Source organism: Dendrobates tinctorius, unplaced genomic scaffold (assembly GCF_039654945.1).
Source record: "Dendrobates tinctorius isolate UK_male_01 unplaced genomic scaffold, ASM3965494v1 ptg000140l, whole genome shotgun sequence".
NCBI classification, from domain to species: domain Eukaryota; kingdom Metazoa; phylum Chordata; class Amphibia; order Anura; family Dendrobatidae; genus Dendrobates; species Dendrobates tinctorius.
In genome coordinates this window covers 15,238,209-15,257,239 of record NW_027361808.1, presented here as the reverse complement: position 1 = coordinate 15,257,239, position 19,031 = coordinate 15,238,209, and the positions used below count along the sequence as shown (strand labels likewise).

Sequence of the window (19,031 nt, the reverse complement as noted above, 5' to 3'; positions counted from 1 at the left end):
TCAGAAATTATGCTGATTTAAAGTAGACATGTGGTAAATGTTATTTATTAACTATTTGTGTGACAAAACTCAAGGGCATAAAAATTAAAAGCTTGAAAATTGCTAAATTTTCAAAATGTTTGCCAAATTTCCGTTAATTTCACAAATAAATGCAAAAAATATTATCCTAAATTTTCCACTAACATGTGGTACAACATGTCATGAAATCTCTCAATCACGGGGATCCGCTTAAGGCTATGTGCACACGCTGCTGATTTTGCTGCGGTTCCGCAGCGGTTTTGGCCGCTGCGGACCCGCAGCAGTTTTTGCTGCAGTGTACAGTACCATGATTCCCTATGGGAATCAAAAACCGCAATGCAGACGGTGCGGAATTCACCGCGCGGATTATCTGCGGTTTTCAATCCGCAGAAAGAATTGACATGTCAATTCTTTCTGCGGATTCTGCTGCGGTTTGCCATCTCCTCCATTGTGGAGATGAAAAACCGCAGGGCAAAACCGCAGAGAAATCCGCAGGTAAAACCGCAGGTCTTTTGACCTGCAGTTTCACCTGCGGATTTTACAAAGAGTTCCAGAGTTATTGCCACAAAAAGTGACACTGGTCAGAATTGAAAAAATTGGCCTGGTCACGAAGGTGAAACAGGTTCTGGCACAAAAGGGTTACATAAAGTTGCTTTGGTTTTGATATTTCTTGGTATTTGGCTTCGGTAAGACTTTATTTATATATTTAGGTGCAGATGGCATGCATTTTTTATGCGTTTCTGCCGCTGAAAAACACTAAAACCATAAGTATTTTTTACCTGCTGAATTTCTGCATCTAATGCAAATCTATGGGGAAATTCTGCACAGAAAACTCAGTGTACCTGCAAGAGAAATTGACATGCTGCAGATTGGAAACATGCACCGCAAATGAGTTCACGCTGAATAAATAAAAAGCACTGTTGGCTTGAGATTTTTAAAATTCAAATCCCCTTGCTGGAAATGTAAGATGCTGCCTTTTTGACACAGCAAAAATACACAGCATCAAAACCTCATCAAAAGCTCATCGTGGGAGCATAGTACTAAATCTGCATGGAAAAAATAGGTATCATGTGCCTGAGATTTGAGAAATCTTATTCACTTTACTGGTACTGTAAAACACTACTTTTTTCTGCAGAAAAAAATGGTATAGTAACATTTTAAGCATATTCTACTATAACATTTTTATTATTTGCAATGAGTGATTCTTCCATTTATTGTCTGCACAAGTTTTCTTGTCCATTATACTATGTAAATTGTAATTATCGGCATCAAGTTGAAAAGTTGCCACCATACAATTTTCATGAATAATTTGATATTAGCCAAACACAACATGCATTTGCATTAATATCTATAGCATAAAAAAACATACCAGATGCTGGAGTCCTTTGAAACACTGATGAGCTCCATTGACTTTCTTGTTCTCTTTGGGAAATACGGACAGAAAATTCGTACATGGCATCAGGATTTAGTTTGTCAATCAAGGCACGTCTTGTGTTTATTTCCTTGTAATCCCAACGAGCAGATTCTCCCTTTTCACGGTATCGAATTGTGTAGTGTCTGGCAAATGACAAAATCTGTTAAAAACTGTTAAAAGTAAGGAACATTTGTGTTACTGGAGTTTATTGCATTTTGCACTTATTTAAACAACCTAAAATTCCTAATTTCCTTTTCTATTTAAATGGAGTTTTTGATCTTTTTTTATTACAGTTACATTGCTCCATGATTTAGGTAGATACTCTCTTTTGCATCAATAATCACAGGAATACCTAGTTCCAAATCAAAATTCCAAAAGTATTTTAGCAGTGAACAACAAGGAATGCCTATTATGTGTGTGTGCAAATTTGGACAACCTGAGATTCGATTTGTGAGGATTGGCAAAAAAAAAAGTTAGGCGTCATTTTACACAAGCTGCACACTCAATGAGCCAGGTAATGGCATCTGTCATGGCAGCCAAGGCGTCCTCATGCTGTCCTACAGCAATCTGATCACATGGTGTAGCATAGCCAATCAGGGGCTATCACAGGCGGTATACAAATAAGGGTCAGCCAAGGAACACCATTTTATGCTGTACTATGTAGGGATAGGAACTCAAAGCACACAGCAAAGGGATAGATAAAGACCTAATACTTCACTGCTGGTGTACCAGACTGAAAATGGGAGTGATAGTCTCAGTCTGTAAATAGAAATCCAATATTCAAGTAATATACAATCAACTCTTATAGCAGTCTCTCATCATTACAACTCAGTGTGTGATTGTGAATTATAAACATTTGGTATACAGCAACAACAGCACCTTAGAAGCTTGGTTTTTTTACACAGTGACAGCAAGCAAGGGCAGTATTAAACTACTTGTTGCAGATTTTGCCACTTAATCCATATTGTAAATTCAAGGCAAACATAATAATAATAATCTTTATTTTTATATAGCGCTAACATATTCCGCAGCGCTTTACAGTTTGCACACATTTTCATCACTGTCCCCGATGGGGCTCACAATCTAAATTCCCTATCAGTATGTCTTTGAAGTGTGGGAGGAAACCGGAGTGCCCGGAGGAAACCCACGCAAACACGGGGAGAACATACAAACTCCTTGCAGATGTTGTCTTTGGTGGGATTCGAACCCAGGACCCCAGCTAACCACTGAGCCACCGTGCTGCCCCAAACAACACCGCAGGTCCAGGCTGCTCCCATGCCATCAGCCCCTGTTTGGGACTTCTGAAAATGCTCTAATTAATCTTTTCCTTGACACTACTTGAGTATGGTTTGAGAAAGGCCTCTTAGTAGGTCGAAACGTAACCATAGTATACTCATATCCTGGATTACGATATTATACCCACATTTTGGATACTTCTTTTGTCTGCGGTGTTACACTATTTGATGCATTTGAAATAAAATAAAAATCCAAAAATTTCACAAAATCTTCAAGATTTTTTGCAAGATTAATCCACACTTGAGTGCGACTGTTTATCTACTGACTACTGTTTGTGGACCCTCCACGTACAGTCAGCACCTATCTCCTCCACAGCAAGAGTGCGCGTCTTTCTTCTTTTGTTTGTGCTGCCCCAAACATAAACATGTTTGTAAATGAAAGTGAGATTCCTGTGTTTTGAGATGCTCCTTTTTTTTAATGAGAAATCTCCCTCAGGATACTGTCAAAGGGCTGTATAAATGGGATAGAGATCAGACGGTAGTGCATGGATTGGCCGGTGGCTTCTGGTCTGATTGCGGTCTGATTTATATGGCCATCCAACTGCTCCCTAATACTTAAGCACAAGTATTTACCTTTCAAAATGTGCACCTTGTTTAAAATAATTTTAGAGCCCACATTACTTCACTACTTGTCATGTCGGACGCTGTTCACACCACAGCGTCCGGCAGGCAGAGGTAGTTCCACCTCCAGCCACTATAGCCTCAGTGGCGCCGGCTTGATCTTCAGGCTCTCGGGGGTTAATCCTGCTGGAGACCAGGTTGGAAGGTTAGTCACGCCCACGGTCTTTAAATAGTCATACTGGCATATGGGCGTCGCCGATTATAGCTTGTGTTTTCATACCAAGTGGTTCCGGTCTGGAGTGGAGGTGTTGCAGAGAGAGAGATTCGTATCTGGTGTCGTATGATCCGTCGTTATCCTTTCTCCTTCCCATATTTGTGTTTAGTTGTGCCCTGTTCACATTACTGTATATTCCTGTGTGTGTGTGGCGCAGTGCAGTTTAAGTTCTCCCTGTCTGTCTTATTTGTGTGGGAGCTTTGGTGGTGTGTCTCCTCACTGGGTGGAGGGTGGAGGGTTAAGTGCAGGGCTGAGCAGGAGATAAGGAAAGGGTAGAGGCTCAGGCATTTGCACCTTCAGCAAAAACCCTGGGTTGAGGGTCAGACAGTGAAAGGGACACCACAGGGGCCCCGGGTATTTCTGCCTTAGTTGTCCTAAGCCCCGCGTGACATTATAATCGGCCCACATTTTTTCAGGAGTCCATGGATCCCATGGATTCCATAACCCGCCAGTTGGCGGCGCTGTCCTTACAGGTCTCCGAGTTGAAAGGGGCAGTTCAGCAGCAGGGCCTGGTAGTAGCAAAGGTGCAAACGGCATCTGCAGGTATCGGTGCAGAGCCGAAGTTTCCGCTGCCAGAACGATTTTCAGGCAATCGCAGCAAATTTGTCGTATTTCGGGAGGCCTGCAAATTATACTTCCGCATGCGGCCAATCTCCTCAGGTAATGAGGCCCAGCGAGTAGGGCTGGTGTTGTCATTACTGAGTGGTGACCCCCAAGCATGGGCATTTTCCTTACCAGCTGACTCTGCTACATTTCATTCGGTCGATAATGTTTTTTCTGCCCTCGGGCTCATTTACGATGACCATGACCGACTGGCTCTAGCGGAATCTAAAATCCGCGCCCTCCGCCAGGGGGAGCGCTTGGCAGAGGACTATTGTTCGGAATTTCGCCGCTGGGCTGTAGACACACAGTGGAATGACCCAGCACTGCGGAGCCAGTTTATTCATGGGGTATCAGGGAGGGTGAAACAAGCCCTCCTGATGTATGAGACTCCGGCATCATTGGAGTCTGCCATGAGTTTGGTGATACGTATTGATCGCTGTTTTCGTCAGGGGGCACAGGAGACGCTACCTCTGGGGGAAAGCAGAGGTGCAGGTGTGGTTGAAGTAGATGAGTCCCCTGAACCTATGCAGATTGCTGGTGTGGCACAGGTTCAGCCTCGCGCTCCGGGATTCCGGAAGCCCGGAGCATGTTTCTACTGTGGTAAAAGAGGTCATTATGTTAACGTTTGCCCGGTACTACCTAAGAGGGTCACATCGGCGGAAAACTGTTAAGCTCAGAGGGTATGGAGGAGACCCAACTGAGCATATGCATATCCTCCATGATGGTATCTCAATGTATGCTCCCTGCCAAGGTTATTATCGCCGGCAGAGAGCTACCTATATCAGTGTTTGTGGATAGCGGTTCCGCTACCAATCTCATAGATGAGGATTTTGCACACACCGCCGGGTTTAAGATCGAAAAACTTCCTCACCCCATACAGGTGGTGACCATTAATGCTGTTCCCCTCCCTCAAGGGGAGATTACCGAGTTTGTGGCAGAGGTAAAACTCCACATTGGGGTCCTACATTCTGAGTCGGTTACATGTAGGGTCCTCCGTAATCTCCCAGCTCAAATGGTCCTGGGTTTTCCATGGCTGTCCAGGCACAACCAGGTAATTGATTGGAAAACTCAGGACATAGTGCAATGGAGTGGTTTCTGCCAAGACAATTGCTTGGCCACATGTGTGTCCGCCGTGACGCCCAGCCTGCCGGAGGCTTTGCAGGATTTCGCGGATGTTTTCTCTGAGAAGGGTTGCTCAGAACTGCCTCCACATAGAGCCTATGACTGTGCGATTAGGTTAAAACCCGGGGACAAATTACCTAAGGCCAGGATGTTTAATATTTCTGGTCCTGAGAGGCAAGCTCTGAAAGACTACATCGCGGAGAGTCTGAGCAAAGGACACATCCGGCCTTCGTCCTCGCCTGTAGCCGCGGGGTTTTTCTTCATTAAGAAGAAAGATGGGGGGTTACGCCCGTGTCTGGATTTCCGAGAGTTAAACCAGATTACTATCCGTGATCCCTACCCAATGCCGTTGATCCCGGATTTGTTCAACCAGGTAGCGGGGGCGAAATGGTTTTCCAAGCTGGACCTCAGGGGGGCGTATAACCTCATAAGGGTCCGTCAGGGGGATGAGTGGAAGACGGCGTTTAACACTCCTGAGGGTCATTTTGAGAGTCTGGTTATGCCATTTGGGTTGACCACCGCGCCTGCCGTTTTCCAACATTTTATTAATGATGTATTTGCTTATGTCCTGGGGAGATTTGTGATTGTATACCTGGATGATATCCTCATTTATTCTAGCGATCGGGACACTCATTTGGAGCATGTTAGGCAGGTGTTACAGTTGCTCCGGGAGAACCAGCTCTATGCTAAGCTGGAAAAATGTTTATTTTTTGTCCAGGAGTTGCCCTTTTTGGGATATATTGTGTCCGCAGCCGGTTTTAAAATGGACACCGCTAAGGTGCAAGCGGTGCTGCAATGGGAGAGGCCGGAGAGTCTGAAAGCACTCCAGCGGTTCCTTGGGTTTGCGAATTATTATAGGAAATTTATAAAACACTTTTCGACTGTCGCCAAACCGCTCACGGACATGACAAAAAAGGTGCCGATCTGGCGAACTGGCCTGAGGTGGCTATACGTGCATTTGAGCGTCTGAAGAATAGTTTTGCTTCAGCCCCCATTCTGGTGCAACCAGACGTGTCTAAACCTTTTGTGGTAGAGGTTGATGCGTCGGAGGTGGGAGTGGGGGCAGTACTGTCTCAAGGCTCGTCCTTGAGCGAGATGCATCCATGTGCCTACTTCTCCAAGAAGCTGTCGCCGGCCGAACGGAATTATGATATCGGCAACAGGGAGTTGTTGGCCATCAAACTGGCTTTTGAGGAATGGCGACACTTTTTGGAGGGGGCGGCTCACCAGGTCACAGTTATCACCGACCATAAGAATCTGCTCTATCTGGAGTCGGCCAAGCGTCTGTCTCCTAGGCAGGCTCGCTGGGCATTGTTTTTTACTCGTTTCAATTTTCTTGTGACGTACCGTCCCGGGGCTAAAAACACCAAGGCGGATGCTTTGTCTAGGTGTTTTCCGGGGGGAGAACCTCGGGAAGAGCCGGTACCCATCCTCCAGAAAGGGGTAGTGGTCTCGGCTCTCACGACGGAGGTAGAGGCGGAGATTGCCGAGGCCCAAGAGGAGGTACCACCAGGACTTCCCGCCAACAAATCATTTGTACCCCTGCATCTTCGGCTTAAGGTGTTGAAGGAACACCACGATTCGGTACTGGCTGGTCATCTAGGGGTGAAGGGCACCTTAGAGCTGGTATCGCGTCGTTTCTGGTGGCCCAAAATCCGGCAGGACGTGGTCTCGTACGTGGCAGCTTGCATCACGTGCGCTAGGGCTAAGTCACCCCGAACCCGTCCTGCTGGCACGTTACAGCCTCTGGGGGTACCCAATAGGCCATGGACAGAAATCTCCATGGATTTTATCACTGACTTGCTAGCCTCGGCAGGGAACACGGTCATCCTGGTGGTGGTTGACCGTTTTTCAAAGATGGCGCATTTTGTGGCGTTGTCTTCTTTGCCCAATGCTAAGACGTTGGCTCAGGTATTTGTGAAGGAGGTGGTCAGACTCCACGGAGTACCATCTGACATAGTATCTGATAGGGGTACGCAATTTGTGGCGAGGTTTTGGAAAGCTTTTTGCTCAAGGTTGGGGATCAAGTTGTCACATTCATCGGCGTTTCATCCACAGTCTAATGGACAAACTGAGCGCATGAACCAAAATCTAGAACAGTATTTACGATGTTTTGTGTCCGACAACCAGGAGGAGTGGTCTACTTTCCTTCCTCTGGCCGAATTCGCGTTAAATAATCACCGCCAAGAGTCATCAGGAGAGTCTCCATTCTTTTGTGTGTACGGTCAACATCCTCAGTTTTGTACCTTACGTCAGGGTGACTCCGGGGGTGTCCCGGAGGAGGATCAGCTAGGAGCCCAATTGTCATCAGTCTGGAGGCGGGTGAAACAGCGTTTGTTGAGCATGAGTGCCAGGTACAAACGGGTGGCTGACAGTAGACGCGTGCCAGGTCCGGACCTGTGTGTGGGTGAATGGGTGTGGTTAGCTACGAAGAACATAAAACTCAAAATTCCATCTTTAAAACTGGGTCCAAGGTTTATTGGGCCTTTTAGGATTTCTGCCATCATTAACCCAGTGGCTTATCGGATGGAACTTCCTGCGGTGTACAAAATACATAACGTTTTTCACAGGGCTTTATTGAAAAAGGTGGTAGGCTTGGTGGACACGACGCCAATGCCACCTCCAGTCATGGTGGATGGCGATTTAGAGTTCGAGGTCGCCAAGGTAGTGGACTCTCGAGTAGTACGCCGTACTCTTCAGTATTTGGTGCACTGGCGGGGGTATGGTCCGGAGGAGAGGTCTTGGGTTCCAGCCTCAGACATACATGCGGATCGGCTGGTCAGTTCTTTTCACCGTCGTCATCCGGACAAGCCGGGTCCTATGAGTCTTGAGGGCCCTGGGGTCCCTCGTAGAAGACGGGGTACTGTCATGTCGGACGCTGTTCACACCACAGCGTCCGGCAGGCAGAGGTAGTTCCACCTCCAGCCACTATAGCCTCAGTGGCGCCGGCTTGATCTTCAGGCTCTCGGGGTTAATCCTGCTGGAGACCAGGTTGGAAGGTTAGTCACGCCCACGGTCTTTAAATAGTCATACTGGCATATGGGCGTCGCCGATTATAGCTTGTGTTTTCATACCAAGTGGTTCCGGTCTGGAGTGGAGGTGTTGCAGAGAGAGAGATTCGTATCTGGTGTCGTATGATCCGTCGTTATCCTTTCTCCTTCCCATATTTGTGTTTAGTTGTGCCCTGTTCACATTACTGTATATTCCTGTGTGTGTGCGGCGCAGTGCAGTTTAAGTTCTCCCTGTCTGTCTTATTTGTGTGGGAGCTTTGGTGGTGTGTCTCCTCACTGGGTGGAGGGTGGAGGGTTAAGTGCAGGGCTGAGCAGGAGATAAGGAAAGGGTGGAGGCTCAGGCATTTGCACCTTCAGTAAAAACCCTGGGTTGAGGGTCAGACAGGGTTTCCCCTAGTGAAAGGGACACCACAGGGGCCCCGGGTATTTCTGCCTTAGTTGTCCTAAGCCCCGCGTGACACTACTAGTTTAATGTTAGTTACATACACATGCCACATGAATACAACGTCCAATTGCATGTGCTTACTATTGGTAAGTGATTCTACTTACATTTTCTGGCCCCATTATATTTGGTAAAGGCAAGTGAACTTTTTTTTTACCTGTTATTTCGTTATATTTTTAATGATAAAACTACATAATCTTGAAACTTAAACACCAGTGTTCACCTGCTAAAGTGTGGCCATTGTTTTAAATATTTGTTTGGAGCGATCGTCATTAGTGTTGAGCATTCCGATACCACAAGTATCGGGTATCGGCCGATATTCACGGTATCGGAATTCCGATACTGAGTTCCGATACTTTTAGCATATCGAATACCGGAATCGGAAGTTCCCATAATGCTATGAGCCAGTTTGATTTGATTCAGCCAATGACAATCCTCAGAAGTGTGGGCACATCCTGTTAGGCATGTAGGCATGTTAAGTAATGGCATGGCTGTGATTGGCTGCTGAAATGATGTCATGATGCACTATAAAAGCCACCACCATTTCGGATTCACTCTGCTGTGAATTCAGTTAGGGACAGGCTGCTGTTCAAGACTCTGAGAGACAGTTAGAGATAACGATTTTCAAAATCATATTGTGCTTTGCCCAGGCTACATAATCAACCACTGTAGCTTTCTTTTGCCTTGCAACAGTGTTCACAGCTGTCTGCAAGGTCTGTGTGAGTGCAGCTCACGCTGTGTAGTGTGTCCTGCAGCCACGTCTGGTTGTAGGTCGCTCAGCGTGTGTCACTGCCTCATACATATTTTTCTTTTTTTGCTGCTCATTTTTCATTCTCCTATTAGTGTGCATCCATCCGTATCCATATACATTGGTTGCAAACACTATAGGAGTAGACAGCGGAGCCTCTCTGCAGCATTTCAGTGCTAGTGCCCAGTTTTCTGCACTGTTCACGGCTGTCTGAGAGGTCTCTGTGTGTGAGTGCAGCTCACGCTGTTGTGTGTCCTGCAGCTACGTCCGGTTGTAGGCCGCTCAGCGTGCGTCACTGCCTCACACATATTTTTCTTTTATTGCAGCTCATTTTTCATTCTCCTATTAGTGTGCATCCATCCGTATCCATCTACATTGGTTGGTTGCAAACACTATATAGGAGTAGATAGAGGAGCCTTTTTTCTGGCTTGTGCCCTTCAGCCGCAGCCAGATTAGTATTAGCCTATTTTTTGGAGCCTCATCTTTTGCATTGTAGGTTACCTTCCTGCATTGTAATAGCTCCAAGAAGTTTGTGATACTATCGTTTTCAAATCTTTGGTCACATCATTTTTGCTTTTTTGAAAAAACAAAATAAAGTTCACCAAACACTCCATTTGACAGTTGTGTAGGCCACATTAGCTCATATTAAATTGTAGTCCACACACACACTTTATAAAATTAGTGTTTCTTATACCTGTTAGCAGCTGTTCAGGAATAAGCACACTAAGCCCCCCCTTTGTACTTTTCTGCCTTTCTTTATCAGTCTACCAAGATGAAGAAGGCAGGAAGTAAGGCACGTGGGCGTGGGCGTGGAGTTTCAGCAGGGAGAGGACGTGGGGATTCTGCAGGGAGGGGACGTGGGGATTCTGTGCCTGCTGCGGGCACCAGTGAGTCAGCATCCCCCAGTTTTACCAGGCAACAGTCCTTTATGCGCAGCTTTGTAGGACCTCGCTGTACCCCACTGCTGCGGGAGGAACAAATTGAAGCCGTTGTCGGATGGATGGCAGCTAACGCATCGACTTCAATGACTTCCACGTCCTCTCAGGGCCAGAGCACTGAAGAGCAACCATCTGTCTCTTCACCACCTGCCAAAGTGCCCAGGCAGTCAGAGAGCCCTGGACAGGAGCCATCACAGTCTCTACTTCTGTTCTCTGAATCTGTTGGCTTGGAAAGAGGTGGCCAGCCAAGCAGCATTCAAGAATATGAAGAAGAGGGAGTATGCAGTGATGCGCAACTGCTTTGTCCCTCTGAATCTGAAGAGGTGGGTGGGCCAGTGCCTATGGTCAGCACACCTCAGTACACATCTGATGATGAGACTCAGGTGCTACTTTCTGGTGTGTACTGTGCTGGCGAGACAACCCAGGAGAAGCAGGTGTTTGAAGAGGGTAGTGTAGATGATGAGGTCCTTGACTCATTATGGCGTGAGGAACAGGAAGATGGTGGGAGCAGCTCTGAGGAAGAGATTCCCCGAACGGCCAAAACAGGAGGGAGTGGGAGGGGGCAGACTTGGTTGCCTGTAGCCTCCACTTCGGCACCCGTTAGGAGCATTCCTCTTCGAAAAGCCAAAATGGGCGCTCCCAAGACTTGCAGTGCCAGTGAGTGGTCCTTTTTTGACACAGTTGCAGATGACATTTGCTTTGTCAAATGCAAGCTGGGTCATCGGAAAGTCAAAAGAGGGAAAAATGTCAGCAACCTCAATACCACAAATATGTGGAAACATGTGCGGACCAAGCACGTGGTGGCGTTAAAGACACACTGAAGACGTAGGCACCACCTACCACCTCTTCAGCTCGTGTTGTAGCTTCATCCTCCAGCTCACACACAGCTGGTTCGGCTTCCTCACAGGATCGCCATGGAGCGACAACTGACTGTGTTGAAGCCCAGGATCAATCATGCAGCAGGCTGAGGCCTAATTGCAGCAAGTTTTATATAGGTTGTAGACTACTACTGATTGTAACCGTGCTCCACTTAGGCCTCTGGCTCCACTGTCTCTAGTATTTCCCCTGACCTCCAATCCCGCCAGTTGCTGCTCAAAAGTGGCGTCTGCACAATCAACACTTGTTACTGGGGCACAGTCACGTCAGTTGATCCCCTGATGTGTGTCCGGCAATGTCTCCTGCTCTGTCCACATTCCCATTACTAGTAGTGGGAATGTGGACAGAGCAGGAGACATTGCCGGACACACATCAGGGGATCAACTGACGTGACTGAGCCCCAGTAACACAGGAACAAGTGTGGATTGTGCAGACGCCACTTCTGAGCAGCAACTGGCGGGGTTGGAGGCCAGGGGAAATAGTAGAGACAGTGGAACCAGAGGCCTAAGTGGAGCACGGTTACAATCAGTAGTAGTCTACAACCTATATAAAACTTGCTGCAAGTAGGCCTCAGCCTGCTGCATGATTGATCCTGGGCTTCAACACAGACAGTTGTCGCTCGGAAGTGCTGTCCGCACAGAGAAAACACTAGCTCCTGTGTTAGTGGGGTTCAGTAACGCCAGCTGCTCCCCTGCTGTGTGGACGGCAAAGTCTCCTGCTGCCTCCACATTCAAACTACTACTGATTTTTAACCGTGCTCCACTTAGGCCTCTGGCTCCACTGTCTCTAGTATTTCCCCTGGCCTCCAATCCCGCCAGTTGCTGCTCAAAAGTGGCATCTGCACAATCCACACTTGTTTGTTATGAATGAGTCACCGAAGGAGGAAAAAATAAAAATACAAGCTAAGTCCAGAAAACCGGAGAGGTTGGTAGCTATCGGATTGCAGACCCCTGATCCTATTCACCACAACTAACAGTAGCCGTGGGGGGTTCCTACGGTGCCCTAGACCCCTCGTTCACAGCCAGAGAACTAAATAAGCCTAAAGAAAGAAAGGGGAAATCTAAACTGCCCAAGAGCAGACCCCAAAGCAATAGACAGCATCCAACAAGTATTGTCGGTGAAAAGCAGATGAAAACACAAACACAGACAGAAAGACAGGTTGAGCAAACGATGGGGCCCAACTAACTAAATAGGAAAGGACAGAAAAGATGCTGGCTGCAATCCGCAAAAAACCCTACCAAAAATGTCCCAACTGTCTGATAGGGAAAAAGGCCCTGAAGTCGCTAGACTTCAAAATCACTATATCAGCACTCAGGTTTATTCTGAAAACAGAGCAAAGAGATAAACTGATCAGAGACAAAAATGGAGCTCAGCCCGTCCCAACAAAGGCAGGCTGAACACAAAACACGAAGCAAACAGACAAAATCTCATGGAAAAATAAGAGAGCAAAAACTTAGCTTTCAGTAGACAGGACTAACTGGTTGCAAGAGCTCAGAGCAGAAAGGATCACCAGCACCCCTGTAGGGCGTCGGCTGCCTTATATCCACTCAGTGATTCCGGGCGTCCAATCAGGCTCCACCTGTTCAGATGACAGGTTCTTCTCAACCCAATCAATTTCACTACCTCTCTTCACCAGCAGAGGGAGTTCATCAGACATCAACGGTGAAGGGGAAAATGAACTCACAACACTTGTTCCTGTGTTACTGGGGCACAGTCACGTCAGTTGATCCCCTGATGTGTGTCCGGCAATGTCTCCTGCTCTGTCCACATTCCCATTACTAGTAGTGGGAATGTGGACAGAGCAGGAGACATTGCCGGACACACATCAGGGGATCAACTGATGTGACTGAGCCCCAGTAACACAGGAACAAGTGTGGATTGTGCAGACGCCACTTCTGAGCAGCAACTGGCAGGGTTGGAGGCCAGGGGAAATACTAGAGTCAGTGGAGCCAGAGGCCTAAGTGGAGCACGGTTACAATCAGTGGTAGTCTACAACCTATATAAAACTTGCTGCAAGTAGGCCTCAGCCTGCTGCATGATTGATCCTGGGCTTCAACACAGCCAGTTGTCGCTCGGAAGTGCTGTCCGCACAGAGAAAAACACTAGCTCCTGTGTTAGTGGGGTTCAGTAACGTCAGCTGCTCCCCTGCTGTGTGGACGGCAATATCTCCTGCTGCCTCCACATTCAAACTACATCACCTATAAAACTTGCTGCAATTAGGCCTCAGCCTGCTCCATGACTGATCCTGGGCTTCAACACAGCCAGTTGTTGCTCGGAAGTGCCGTCTGCACAGAGAGAAACACATGCTCCAGTGTTAGTGGGGTTCAGTAATGCCAGCTGCTCCCCTGCTGTGTGGATGGCAATATCTCCTGCTGCCTCCACATTCACACTACTACTGATTTCAAACTTGCTCCAATTAGGCCTCTGGCTCCACTCTGTCTCTAGTATTTCCCCTGGCCTCCAACCCCGCCAGTTGCTGCTCAGAAGTGGCGTCTGCACAATCAACACTTGTTCCTGTGTTACTGGGGTTCAGTAACGTCAGCTGAACCCCCTACTATTAGTGGGAATGTGGACAGAGCAGGAGACATTGCCGGACACACATCAGGGGAACAGCTGACGTTACTAGTTCCATTGACTCTTGTAGCTTCTGCTACCCATCCAGGTTCCAGCACCGTCAGCTGGTTCTCGGCAGAGTCTTTGGCACGGGTACTCCCTCCTGCCCAGCCTGGTTCCAGCACGCCTGCTGTTTCCGGGTAGTGTCAACGTCACTTTGCCACCAATACTTTGTCCTGTCGTGTTGCGGTCGGGTTAGCCGAGCCTATGGTGCCTGCAGTTTAGGTGCTTCCTATGTGGACTGCGGGTTCTGGTAATAAAGGCTGGTTCTGTAGTGCCAATAGGACAAGCACCCCCTGTAGGACTGTGGGTTTCGTTAACTGCGGCCGGCTCGCGGCCTTGCAACTTTGTTTATCATGGGTACCTTCTGCTACCCATCCGGGTTCCCGCACCGTCAGCTTGTTCTCGGCAGTGCCTTTGGCAGAGGTGCCTCCTTCTCGGTATGCGAGTTCCAACAACGTCTGCTGGTCCTTGGTAGTGCTTTGTAGCACAGGTACCTCCTGCTTAGTAACCATTTTCCAGCACCGTCAGCTGGTCCTCAGTTGTGCCATTGGCTCTTGTTCCTTCTGCTGCCACTCTGGGTTCCAGCACCGTCAGCTGGTTCTCGGCAGTGCCTTTGGCACAGGTACTCCCTCCTTCCCAGCCTGGGTCCAGCACGCTTGCTGTTTCCGGGTAGTGTCAACGTCACTTTGCCACCAATACGCTGTCCTGTCATGTTGTGGTCGGGTTAGCTGAGCCTATGGTGCCTGCAGTTTAGGTGCTTCCTATGTGGACTGCGGGTTCTGGTAATAAAAGCTGGTGCCGTAGTGCCAATAGGACAAGCACCCCCTGGAGGACTGTGGGTTTCGGTAACTGCGGCCGGCTCATGGCCTTGCAACTTTGTTTATCATGGGTACCTTCTGCTGCCCATCCGGGTTCCAGCACCATCAGCTGGTTCTCGGCAGTGCCTTTGGCGGAGGTGCCTCCTTCTCGGTATCCAAGTTCCAGCAACGTCTGCTGGTCCTTGGTAGTGCTCTGTAGCACAGGTACCTCCTGCTTAGTAACAGTGTTCCAGCACCGTCAGCTGGTCCACAGTTGTGCCATTGGCTCTTGTTCCTTATGCTGCCCCTCCGGGTTCCAGCACCATCAGCTGGTCCTCGCTAGTTCCATTTGCTCTTGTTCCTTCTGCCAACCATCCGGGTTCCAGTACCGTCAGCTGGTTCTCAGCAGTTCCTCAGCCTTCTTGTACCTTCTGCTACTTTTCTAAGTTTGAGCTTGTGGAAATGGTTTTTGGATCTCACTCTGGATCTCCCTGATGACGACCCTGAAGACCACACCGAAGAAGACCAAAAAGATGACCCTGAAGAAGATGACCAAGAGGACAAAGAACATGAAGACAACCACCAAGATGCAGAACAAGAGACAGAAGACCAAGAAGCAGAAAAACCAAAAGCAGAAGAACATTAAGCATAAGACTAAAAATCAGAGCAAAAGATATTATCTAAATTATAAGCAGAAGAAGACTAAGCAGTGTATGGAGGTGAGTCCGTTCCTCCTCGTGGTGCCCCTGGAAAATGCCTGCTTCTGCAGGCCAAACTGAACGCGGTCTAATCCTGTTGTAAATCTTTTGTGACAGGCAGAACGGAAGGTGTAATCTTCAAACTTTTATAGATAACAACTACAGGAATGACTGTCACAAATAAGAATATCATGAAGAAGAAGAATAGGAAGAAGATGAAGAAGTAGAATATGAAGAAGAATAATAGTTGAATAAGAAGAATATGAAGAATGTAAAAAAAAAGAATAATAGGAAGAAGGTGAAGAAGATGAATAAGGTGAAGAAGAAGTTGATGGAAAAGATGATGCTGCTGCTGAGGATCATGAAGGAGAAAGTGTGGGAGAATTAAAAAAGAAGGTGAATAGCATGGAAGTAGTGAAACATAGAAACATACATATCTGACAAAATATAAAAGAGGTTAAGATAGTCAATATCTTTGTAACTCCGAACGTCTTAAAAAAAAAAAATTTATTCCTGCTATTCCATTTGATTGGGCTAAACCTCTATGCCTTTAATATCTCCTCCACCTCCCCAATACATTCTACATTATTCTTAGTTGTTTTTCTTCATGTAGAATTTACCTAAAAGGAAAGAAAGGGTTTTTTTTAATTCAGATATTTCGGTCCCATTGACTTGAATGGGACTTCCGGGATCGGAATCGGCGATACCCGATACTTTTTGGATATCGGCCGATCCAATCCGATCCGATATTTCTCAATATCGGATGGTATCGCTCAACACTAATCGTCATTGCTTCAATTAGTCTAATATTGGATGTGTTCACAGGCCACCTGAGTGACAAGCCAGTAGCACGTGCTTGCCCGAGGGACATGATTTAACCTATATTTTCTGGTCCCTTATTTTGTAAAGGTAGATAGCCTTTTTTACTTTTAATATAAAAGGTGTCTTTATATTTTGAATACTATGCTGTTTACTAAAGATACTGTCACTTCATGACCATACTGATGTACTGCTGTTGTTGCTTCATATTTGCTACTAGTCCAAAACCTACATGTCCCAATTTCGCAGCCTAGGATTTTAGGTTTCATTAAATTACTTTTAATTTGGTTGAACATCATTATTAAAAAAAAAATACATTTAACAATCGTAGGCACCACAGCCATACATTATGTGTGTTGCTGCAAATTACCTTACGTTCGTCTACTTACATAGAAACCTCTTAATTTAGGGTCAAGCTTTTTGTGGCAAGTATGGGAGAATTTGAAAATCAAAAATGTTATTAACAAAGTTTATAAATAAATTAAATCCCAAACATGATACAGGCGATGGATGTGGCAGGGCAATGGGGAAAAAAAGAATAATAATAATGTAGTTGCCACTAGCAGCAGCTCCAACACCACTGATAGTGATGGCAGCAACCCTACTGGCAGAAGTAGTAACAAACGCAAGTCACATTTGGCCTCCTTTGCAAACTCTGGCAATAGCAGGGAGTAAGTGGAGGAAGGGTGTAATGAAGGTTATGTCCCATCACTCATCTCAAATACATCAGGATGATGAAGCCTGTGACAGCGACACCATAAGCTGGAGTCAGCATTCTGCTAAGTACACCTCCTCCTTTGCAATAACAGTTAATGTCGTAGAAAGCAGAATTTCCAATCTGTCAATGACTCCTGTTACTATTATGACCCAAAGCCCACTAACCCATAGCAGCTAGGGGCTACAACTGAGGGCTTTCAGTTGATATTTTGGAAGACATAAACCGGAGTAGATGGTGGAGAAGATGGACAACACAATAGAAATGTCAATTTGTGTTAAAGTATTTGTGAACCGAGTTGGTAAGGACACACTTTGGTAGTACTTTGGTACTCTTTGGTAGTAGCACACTGAGCCAGAACAAACCTTAGGGTGCGAATCAAATGGGGGCAAGGAATGCTTGCCATTTCCTACACAGAGGCACCTGTCAGCCGAATCATGAATGGCGATGAAGACAGGTGGCGAGGAGTTGAGGTCATCAGAGGACTAGGTTGTTGGCATCGATTAAACACAGTGCATACGATGTGCATAAAAAATATCCTGTGGGGTCAAATCAGCTTTTCCTGCTGTCATCTCTGGAGCACACATATGTTGTCGGTAAAGGAGACATTACAGCACCTGAAAGATCTGAAAGATCTGGTGGTGGCCAGTTGTACATGTGGACTTCTTGTGTGTGGGAGTTCTTTTGCACGTTGCCACCAGATTATTCCTTGGCACGCTGAAGGCTCTGTGAAAGGGAAATAAGCCATGGATGTCCCATCTCTTATAGACTAGGAACTACAGATCTCCATCGGCACATGAAGCAACAATAACTGTTCATTTGGCAAGTCAAACAAGCCAGCATTCAAAGCAAGTCTTAAGGTATCATCTTCCCCTTGTCACCATGCTCATCTTAATATCTGCCAAGCCATACCTTTATGTAGCATCTGTTCAGTGTCGTCATCACCACCATCATCTCTGTCATCCTCTTCTACTGAATATCATACTCCTTCTCAGTACACATCCTCCTCTGTCAAAACGGCAAATATCCTTCCCCAATTGTGTGTTGATAAAATAGTAGTACATCGTATGTGTAGGATGGCGAGTTTCCACTATGTAACCGGGCCGGAACCAATGGGGCTGTCACCAAGGTTCCCAGGGGATCCATTTCTGGGGAACATCATTACAGGACGGACCAGAGACAGTTCTAGAAAGTATGGGGACGGAGCGACTATAAAAGGGACAGAAGACACCAGCAGGGGGCACTCGACAGAGCGGGAGAGAAGGAGCAGGAAGCCTAGGTGGCGCCAGAGAGCCAAGAGAAGTCAGCATCTGCCAGGGAGATTGGACAGGGAGTCACCAATACCAGGGATAGGACAGCTCCAAGAGACACAGCCGACTGACAGTGACCAGACGCCTGCGGTCGCGCTCCAGACGCAGAGGCCTGCGGCCACCGCTGCCCAACTTTAGCCCGCCGCTGCGGCCTACCGCTGCTCCCTGCGGCCGCCACTGCTCGACTTCAACCCGCAGCTACGGCCTGTCCGCTGCCACCCGTGGCCACCACCTCCCGACTCCAGTCCATGGCTGCGGCCTACCCGCTCCTACCTGCGGCGGCCACTGCACGACTTCAGCCCGTGGCTATGGCCTATCTGCTGCCACCTGCAGCTGCCACCTCCCGACTCCAGCCCATGGCTGCGGCCCACCCATTGCCACCCGTGGCCGCCATCATCTCGCCTCCCCAAGGGGACCTTACGCTAAGGGATCCCCCTGGGGCCTGCTGTGCCCCATCTACACCTAGGCGTAGGAAAGCCAGAAGCCTGTGTCAGCTCCTTGTCAGCTGGGCCCAGCGGCTGCGACACCGGACGGACATTTCCAGGACAAGAACTCTGCAGGACGTCAGAGAAGGATAAGTGACATTTTGTTGTTAGCTCCTCATAGTTCCAGGACTCGTCATTGGCCAAATCGCGGCCATATAGTTACTGGCACCGGCTGGGTAGTAATCTCGGGTTATCTGTGTGTGTTATTGTTTAAATCCCCACGAGGGCAACTACTGTTTGCTTGCCAGTTATTCTAATAATCCGTATATAAAAGTTGAATTGAAACTTG

General features: G+C 47.3%; 1 protein-coding gene across 1 annotated transcript in view; it reads right to left on the bottom strand.

Annotated features, from left to right (window-relative positions):
- Positions 1–19,031, bottom strand: part of FNDC1 (fibronectin type III domain containing 1) — a 383,993-nt gene that overhangs the window by 164,831 nt on the left and 200,131 nt on the right. Inside the window, exon 5 of the mRNA XM_073545156.1 lies at positions 1,388–1,575. Coding sequence (XP_073401257.1) covers positions 1,388–1,575 — 188 coding nt within the window. The remainder of the gene's footprint in view (positions 1–1,387; positions 1,576–19,031) is intronic.